Here is a 9,407-nt window from a genome sequence, read left to right on the forward strand (position 1 = left end):
GGAGTCAGCCTGGTATTGCATGCTGGGTGCTTGTTTTAGCCAAAGCGGGAGACTCCCAAGGCTAGTCTCCACCTTTGCCTTTCTCCACCTTTGCATCCCAGTATTTTGGTGCCTTCCTTTCCCTGTCCCTCAGGTTGTCTCTTTCTTGGCTTTCCAAGTCCAGCTCCTGCAGCAGAAGGGTGTCAGGGCAGCTTGGATCGGTGCAGTGGCTCCCTTTCTCTGACCATGTGAATGTCACCATGCACATGTGGTCATGTGCACAAATATATAGAATGGGTCTGTTAGGCGCCGGTAGGGGGAGCATTTAGTGTTGGTTCTTGGGAGGGAGCTTCCTGGAACAGAGGGAAGGACTATACCACGACCTCTCCAGTGGTCAGCACAGCTTGCAGGTGCTCAGGAGGCACTCTTGCAAGGGAGAGCCCGCTAATACTTCAGTTCCCACTTGTTACTTTAGGTGGATAACAAGGGCCGGAATTTTCTTCACGTGGCAGTCCAGAACTCTGATATTGAAAGTGTCCTGTTCCTGATCAGTGTCCAAGCTAATGTGAATTCCAGAGTCCAGGATGCTTCCAAGTTGACCCCTTTGCACCTTGCGGTCCAAGCAGGCTCAGAGATTATCGTTCGCAATTTGGTAAGTGTCGCCAAAACATTATTGCATGTAACATGTAGGCAAAGCATGTTGTGCAGTGTGTGCGGAATCTCTCATCACAGGTGTTTTGCCAGGTATTGTGAAAGGCCAGCAGGAATTTGGGGAGCTGAGCCAATACAGCATCTCCAGATGCTGGAGAGAAGTTTTGAGAGAAAGCAGGATTTGGATGGCAGAGACAGGTGGGAGCATGAAGGGAAGGGAGATCCACTTCTGTTGTTTGCCTGCTCAGTGTCAGGCATCCAGCTGGTGCTTTCACATGAGCTATCTCTCTTTTTTATTAGTCTTTTTTTAATTGAGGTATAACTGATATATTAGTTTCAGGTCTACAACATATTGATTTGATATTTGCATATATTGCAAAATGCTCACCACAGTAAATCGAGTTAACATCTGTCACCATATATAGAAAAAAATTTTTTTTCTTGTGATGAGGACTTTTAAGATTTACTCTGTTAGCAACTTTCTTTTTTTTTTTTTTTTTTTTTTTTTTTTTAAAGATTTTATTTATTTTATTTTTCCCCCCAAAGCCCCAGTGGATAGTTGTGTGTCGTAGCTGCACATCCTTCTAGTTGCTGTATGTGGGACTCGGCCTCAGGATGAACGGAGAAGTGGTGCCTCGATGCGCACCCGGGATCCGAACCCGGGCCACCAGCATCGCAGCGCGTGCACTTAACCACCAAGCCACAGGGCCGGCCCTGTTAGCAACTTTCAAATGTACAATACAGTATTGTTAACTGTAGTCACCATGCTGTACATTATACCCCCATGATTTAGTTACTTATTTATTTTATAAATGGAAGTGTGTACCTTTTGACATTTGACCTCCTTCACCATTTCATCCCCTCCGTACCCATCCCCCCACCTCTGGCAACCACCAGTCTGTTCTCTGTATCTATGAGCTTGGTTTTTGTTTGTTTTTTAAATTCCACATATAAGTAAGATCATACAGTATTTATTTGTCTTTCTCTGTCTGACTTATTTCATTTAGCATAATGCCCTCAACGTCCATGCAGGTGGTTTCAAATGGCAAGATTTCCTTCCTTTTCATGGCTGAATAGTATTCCATTTATATGTACCACATCTTCTTTATCCATTCATCTATCAGTGGACATTTAGGTTGTTTCTATATCTTGGCTATTGTAAATAATGCTGCAGTGAACAAGGGGGTGCGTATATCTTTTCAAATGAGTGTTTCCCTTGGGTAGATACCCAGAAGTAGGATTGCTGGATCATATGGTAGTTCTATTTTTAATTTTCGCAGGAACCTCCATACTGTTTTCCATAGTGGCTACACCAATTTACATTCCCACCAACAGTGCACAAGGGTTCCCTTTTCCCCACATCCTTGCCAACACTTGTTATTTCTTGTGTTTTTGATAATAGCCATTCTAGCAAGTATGAGGTGATAGATATCTCATTGTGGTTTTGATTTGCATTTCCCTGATGCTTAGTGATGTTGAGCACTTTTTCGTGTACTTATTGGCCATCTGTATGTTTTCTTTGGAAAAATGTCTATTAAGATCCTCTGCTCGTTTTTAATCAGATTGTTTGGTTTTTTGCTATTGAGTTGTATGAGTTCTTTATATATTTTGGATATTAACCCCTTATCGGATATATGATTTGCAGATTTTTTCTTCCATTCAGTAAGTTGCCTTTTCATTTTGTTGATGGTTTCCTTTGCTCTGCAGAAGCTTTTTAGTTTGTAGTTCCACTTGTTTATTTTTGCTTTTGTTTCCTGTGCTTTTGGAGTCAGATCCAAAATATCATTGCCAAGGCCAGTGTCGGGGAGCTTACCACCTCTTAACTGTCGAAACCACCTGGAGGGGCGTAGGAAACTTTTTACATTTTACAAAGGAGGAAATTTGAGCTTAGAAAGAATTTTCTGGGCCGGCCCCGTGGCTTAGCGGTTAAGTGTACGCACTCTGCTACTGGCGGCACGGGTTCAGATCCCGGGCACGCACCGTCGCACCGCTTCTCCGACCTTGCTGAGGCCACGTCCCACATACAGCAACTAGAAGGATGTGCAGCTATGACATGCAACTATCGACTGGGGCTTTGGGGGCGGGGAGGGGGGGCGGGATAAAAAAAAAAAAAGAATTTTCTTTTCCTTAAGATTTTATCAGCTAGTCAGTAGTGTAGCTGGGATTTTAGCCATTTCTATTTGACTTCAAAGCCTGCCTTTTCCAGCACAACATAATGCTACCTAGACAGGGGAAGGGTCTGAACAAAGATGTGGAGACTGGAAAGTGCATGTGGTGTGTTTAAGTAGAAAAGTTTGGTTGAAATTTGGGTAGAGAGTAGGAGATGTGGTTGGAGAGGCAGGTAGAGACCAGATTGTGAGTGTCATGTTTCAGACCAAGAACCGTGAGCAGCCTTTATCCTTGCAGCCATGGAGAAACCCTTGTTAAGTGTTTGAACTAAGAGTATGGTCCAGAGCCAAGACCAGGGCTCCGTGTCACCTGGCCGGCGCCTAAGAGCTGGCAGTTGCTGGTGCCTCCCATCAGCCCCAGGTGCATGCTGCAGAACTGGCCACTGGGGCGCTTGACCAGCCTTTGGTGCCCTGCCATTTTTGTTTTTGAAAAATGCTTTTTAGAAAAACCTTTATGACTTGATATGTGTTAGAGCTGAGAGAGCATTTACCTTGGGGGTGGAATATGAGGGTGTGGGGTCGCGAGTGAAGAGGCCTAGGGGAGGCAATGGCAGTGAGAGATGGACTGGAGAATGATTGAGGAGGTGGATCTGATGGACACCAGACACAGACTGGACATGGGGGAAACAGCTAAGGAGGCAGAGGTGGGCCTCAGTGTAGTAGGGAATCAGGCCATGTGTTCATTAATTTGCCTGCCACCCTGAGAGCCTAAGGAGGTTTTACTTATATAAGCAGTGGACATCCTTATATAGTGCAGTGAACACCACTGCCGTCCTGTGTAGTTTTATATACCAAAGTCTTAGAAGTAGAATTTCTGTGTCCTAAGGGACACATTTTTTAACATTTTGATAATTGCCTGTTTGCCCTTGGGACAGGTTTTGCTGGCTTATGCCTCACCAGGAGTGTGTGTGAGGCCCTTATGCTCCCAGCTTTGGCACCAGGGCAGACTCCGTGGATATTAGAAGACAGACAGGCTTGCTCCCTTAAGTGGGACCCTGGTTGGTTGTGGTAGAGAGGCTGCTCATGTAATCAACTTCAACAGCTTCTTGCAGGAGCCAAAGTGAATGAATTAACCAAGCACCGCCAGACCGCCCTCCATCTCGCTGCCCAGCAGGACCTGCCCACCATCTGCTCAGTCCTCTTAGAGAATGGAGTGGACTTTGCTGCTGTGGATGAGAATGGAAATAATGGTAATTACCAGTCATTCCCCTGTGTCCAGTGCGAATGCCTTAAGCAGTCCCTCCATTCTGGGGGTGGAGGTGCACTGAGCCCTTGAATCTTCTTGCCCTCAAGGAGGTTGGCTTTTACAGGGCAGAGCTGTGACAGGAAATGCTCTGAGCAGGGCATCCAGTCTGTCACTGACCAGGCCCTGGGCAGCCTTCCAGTCGGAATGGTAACCCTAAAAGTCTCAAGTGGCTTCTTGTGAAACCATTAAATCTCATCTTTGGATAACTGTGGAAGCAGAAACCAAACTCTTACGAGGTTGCGTTTATGACTTATTCTTGGGGGGTGGTGAAGATGGAAAAGATGGCTCTGTGAGTGGACAGTGGCTGCTCTGGCTAAGTCCCATTTAGAGGGAGGTTTGTGAGGGTGAGGAGGAGTTGAGATTTTCTGCATGTGCTTCTGGGCTGGCACAGTAAGAGGATTTACTCCCCAGCTCTTCATCTCGCTGTCATGCACGGTCGGCTCAACAACATCCGGGTCCTTCTGACAGAGTGCACTGTGGACGCCGAAGCCTTTAATCTGAGGTGAGTGTGTGTGGTCTAGAGCAGAGGCCAGGGCTCCTCAGAGCTGGTGGTCACTGGTGCCTTGCGTTATCCCCAGGTGCACGCTGCAGAACTGGCCACTAGGGCACTTGACCAGCCTTTGGAAGCCTGGAATTTTTCATTTTGTAAAATACTTTTAAAAAAACTTTGATGACCTTTTGTGTGTCCTTTAGATTTATCCAGCATCACAGAGTTCAGAAAATTCCATTTCTTTTGTGCAGGATGGCCGTGGCAGATAGGTACCTAACTTTTCCAACTTGTTTTATCAGAGGCCAGTCGCCACTACACATTTTGGGACAATATGGCAAAGAGAACGCAGCAGCCATCTTTGATCTCTTCTTAGAGTGCATGCCTGAGTATCCTCTAGATAAACCAGATGCAGAAGGAAACACAGGTATGTAATAAGGTGTTTGTATGTCCTCTCTTACTTGTATTCTTTGCTTCCTGGAAAAACAAGAGCACAGACACACATGTCATTATTTAAGGGCATTCAGCCCAGTGCATTTCGGCTGGGCTCTGTGAGCATCTGTCACAGATCCCTGCTGTGGAATGTGGCAGTGTCTGATTTTAGGCACAAGCACATCTGAAGTGTATCTGGTGCTCCAAAGCCATACCTGTGTCCAAACAGGCCTGCCCTCCTGTTTTTATTGCTTTCATCTGCCTCTTGTCCAGTCAGCTAGGGCCCTACCCAAGCTCCCAAATCCTGGGAGAGAGATAAACTGTAACCACCTCACAGATGCTTCAAAGGCGGATATGTGTTACAGTATGTGTTAACGTGCTTTGAAAAAGTGGCAAGTTATACAGTCATGCAACACATAACAACGTTTCAGTTAATGACAGACCACATATGTGACGGTGGTCCCATAAGATCAGTACTGTACAGCCTGGGTGTGTAGCAGGCTAGACCATCTACTGCCATCTACTACGTTGTTCACACAACAAAATCGCCTAACGACACATTTCTCAGAATGTGTCCCCATCATTAAGTGATGCATGTCTGTATACAGATAAGGGCTGACGTCTTATTGAGGGGGATTAATATATAGGCCTCTCATGGTGTTACTGTAGCTACCCACAATCACTATGTTAATTTGGGTAGCTTTGATAGTTTTTTTGATATACTTTTTATTTAATACTCACACAACCCTATAAGGTAAGCAGTGCATATAGTGTGTCCCCATTTTTCAAGTAAGGAAACAAAGATGAAACCCAGATCTCTTTCTTCCCAGCCCAGGGCTCTCTGAGCACTTTGCTGCTGCAGTAGTCCCGTTCATTCACCCTCACGCCAGGCAGACCCTCCATGGCCTTTAGCAGAAATGCAGCCACCAAGGGGTGTCCTGAACCTTAGCATGGGACCAAATATTTTGTCATCAGTTCTTGGCCTTGGGAAGAGTTCTTGATATATGAACGTGTTTTTTAAGCCAGCAGTGATGAGCCTGAGCTTCAGAGGAGTCAGCCCTGGGAGTGAGCTGCTGGACCCAGCACATACTCCAGTGAGCACCATTGTCCAGGAGCAGGTAAACAGGCAGGCAGGCAGGTGCTTCACCACAGGCTTCTGAATCACTTGGACCTGGTTTCAAATACCTAGCTCTGTCAAAGTCTAGCGGGGTGACTCTGGGTAAATTTTGTAACCTTTCTATGCCTGTTTTCTTATTTGAAATAATAACCCTCATCTTACTGGATCATTTAAAGAATTAGATGAAAGAATTTAAATAAAGTGTCTGGTAAAGGTAAGCAAAGGGGAGCCGCTATTAGCTGTAATGTTAGTAGCGAGGGCCAGTAGGATGGCCTGGCCAGAGCCTGGGTTCCCACTGGGCCTGCACCTGCACAGAAGAGAGGCTTCATGGGGCAGAAGAACTTTCTGGAGCATGTTGCCCACTCTGATTTTTTTTCTCCGTGTGTACATACTTCACAGATCTTTAGATTTAGTTACGTTGTGTAAAAAGAGCTTTGTCCTCCCAGTGTTGCATGCCAGAGGAAGGCAACTGAGACGATGTTATTTTCCCTTCAGTGTCTGATCCCTCCTCAGTTCTCTTGTAGCCAAAGCTCTGAATGGGCAAGAATATGTCTCTGGAGCTGGAGCTGCTCTGGAGTCCCCTGGCTCGTGGCCGGGTCCTTGACTGGAAGATGCTGCAGATCCTCTGGGGAGGTCTCACCAGAGCCACAGGGCCTCTATTTGTCGGTGGGGACTCTCCTAACAAATGTCTTGCCAGCGGTCTGTCCTGCCCTCAGCTGTCCTCTACCAACCCTTTGGCAGTGCCAGGCTGGGCCCGAGAGGGAAGTAGCCCTGCCTGTGGTTTTGTTTTCCAGTGCTGCTCTTAGCATACATGAAAGGGAATGCCAACTTGTGCCGTGCCATCGTCCGGTCTGGGGCTCGCCTTGGGGTGAACAATAACCAAGGAGTCAACATTTTCAACTATCAGGTTGCCACCAAGCAACTTCTATTTAGACTGTTAGGTGAGTGGCTCACTTTCTGCTGTTTCAGTGCATGCACAGTTATAATGTTGATTATCTAGATGTATTAATGATTTTTAAATCTCATAATGACTTGCTCCAAGATCTGAACCAGTAGTTTTCCAGACACCATATAGGACTTTTTCTGTGAATGCCATGAAGGGCCTTTGAGCAATGGTGGGAAGGTCACTGTTGGCAGTCTCTTTTCAGAGTGCTCCCCCCTTGCGGCCCCCATTGGTTTCCCACATCCCCTGATCCTACCAGAAATCCATAAGCTCCAGGCGGGTCACCCTTACCATGGCTCCTGGCTGCTTTTCTGCACACCCTTGTTCTTCAGTTGATTCAGATTCTCTGCATCCTTCAGAATGGCCTTCTGCTTCAGCCCCCATTGACTCTTCCTCCTCTGTGTTCCTTTTGTGGAGAGGAGAGCTTCACTCTTGATGATTTCATATTTGCAAGTTTTTACTTGTCCCTGTTGAGGTGGCAGAAAGAATCAGAATTCCTCAAGTGCCTACATGTCACTGTGCTGTCATCACCCACAGTGGAGACAGACAGGGGTTGTTAGCCCCATGGTAAGGGCAGAGAAACGAGCTCAGAGATACTTAGTAGCTATGTGGTCTTGATGTAGGTGACTTGCCCAAGGTCACAAAGCTGGTTTGTAGCAGAGCCAGTGCTAAAGCACAGTATTTCTGTGCTATCTCGTCTACTATTTGCAAATAGTTGGCCTTTTAAGAGCTCAGAATAGTGGGGCTCTGGCCCTGTGGCGTAGTGGTTAAGTTTGGCACGCTCCACTTTGGCGGCCTGGGTTCACAGGTTCAGATCCCAGGCGTGGACCTACACCACTCCTCAGCCACGCTGGGGTGGCAACCCACATACAAAGTAGAGGAAGACTGGCACAGATGTTAGCTCAGGGCTAATCTTCCTCACCAAAAACAAAGAGCTCAGAATAGGAGCCCATCACAGTGCTGGTATGTAGCTGCTTGGTAATGACTGACTCACGTGCTGCTTCCTCACTGTGAGCTCAGTCTGCGTCTGTGTATAGAGCATTCAGAACAGTGCATGGCGTATAGTTTAGCGTTTCCTAAATAAAACTAGTGATTCTTGCTATTATCTACACTGATAACTCCCAACCTAAAATGTCCCACAGCTTCCGGAAACTCAAAACTGAACTCTTCATCTGCTCTAGTTGTTTCTCATGTCTTTTCTCTGCCGGTGGTCCCACCACAGACTCAGTCATTCCATCTAGAAACCTGGGAATCACCTTTGTCTGCTTTCTGCCCCCTGCCTCCGTCTCCCATCCCCCACTTCTGTTCAGTCACCAAATCTCAGATTCTGCCTCCTCACTTGCTCTTGTCTTGGTCCCCTCCTCCCTGTCGCCCTTACCATTTGGCCCTGCCAGTCTTTCTAGCTGTTGGTCTCTGCTCTCTCCCCGCCGTTCCTTACACTCCAGCCATCCCTAACTGTGTGTATTTCCTCCTCAGACACTGTGCTGTCTCACTACCTGGGACACTCTTTTCTTCTCCCCCATCTGCCTGGCAGATGCTGGTTCTCCATATTCTCCTCTGTGACGCTTTCCCTGACCCAGTTAGAATCTATTGCTCCTTCTTCCCTCATGTCACTCTGTGACATTTCACATGGTGAAGGAGGTCAAATGTCTGCTTTATTTACTGGTCTGTTTCCCTGCTCCCTCGAAGCTCTGAGTCTTGCCTGGCACAGTCACTGTCTGACAGGAACTAGTCTTCTCCTGTTTGTGTTACAGATATGCTGTCCAAGGAGCCTCCGTGGTGTGACGGCTCCAACTGCTACGAGTGCACTGCCAAGTTTGGAGTCACAACTCGCAAACATCATTGGTAAGACCCCCCCAACGACACTAATCAGAGGAGTGAGGGGACTTCCGCTGATGTCATTGCTTCCACCTTTTTCCGTGATAAGCCAGGAACTTGCCAAGGCCCTGCACTCTCCTGAGTAAAACCTGACAAATGGAGTGAGGAGATGACAGGACTGTGCACACCTTTACTGATGTAGGGAGGGCAGAGGGCACTCAGACTGGTGGCTTTCCGGCTGAATGTTGGGGTCACAGGTCCTAGGCAGCCTGTCAGGCCTTGGGTCATCTTCCCCAGGCTTCCTGCGTGTGGCAAAACTGAGCTGAGTTCCCTCCCTCAGAGGAAGTGTGCCTCTAGCCTGAGCACGGCTGCTCCACAGAGAACTGAGTTGTTGTTCCCATTAAAATGAGACAGTTCTATGGCTACTGCTGAGCTCCTCTTGATCTTTAAAGAAAGAGCCTTCTGCAGTATCACTTTAACTTAATTATTGGCTAGAATTTTGTTTTCATGGACTATAAATTATACATGCATTGGAGTAACTTGGCTGGCAAGGGGCAGAGCTGACC

At 47.0% G+C, this 9,407-nt stretch overlaps 1 protein-coding gene across 1 annotated transcript in view; it reads left to right on the forward strand.

Moving 5' to 3' along the window:
- ANKFY1 (ankyrin repeat and FYVE domain containing 1) overlaps nt 1-9,407 on the forward strand; it is a 92,533-nt gene that overhangs the window by 78,905 nt on the left and 4,221 nt on the right. The window contains exons 19-24 of the mRNA XM_014789661.2: nt 455-631; nt 3,841-3,988; nt 4,456-4,546; nt 4,834-4,958; nt 6,875-7,021; nt 8,778-8,868. Coding sequence (XP_014645147.1) covers nt 455-631; nt 3,841-3,988; nt 4,456-4,546; nt 4,834-4,958; nt 6,875-7,021; nt 8,778-8,868 — 779 coding nt within the window. The remainder of the gene's footprint in view (nt 1-454; nt 632-3,840; nt 3,989-4,455; nt 4,547-4,833; nt 4,959-6,874; nt 7,022-8,777; nt 8,869-9,407) is intronic.

Source organism: Ceratotherium simum, chromosome 16 (assembly GCF_057802395.1).
Source record: "Ceratotherium simum simum isolate JZ-2026a chromosome 16, ASM5780239v1, whole genome shotgun sequence".
Classification (NCBI taxonomy): domain Eukaryota; kingdom Metazoa; phylum Chordata; class Mammalia; order Perissodactyla; family Rhinocerotidae; genus Ceratotherium; species Ceratotherium simum.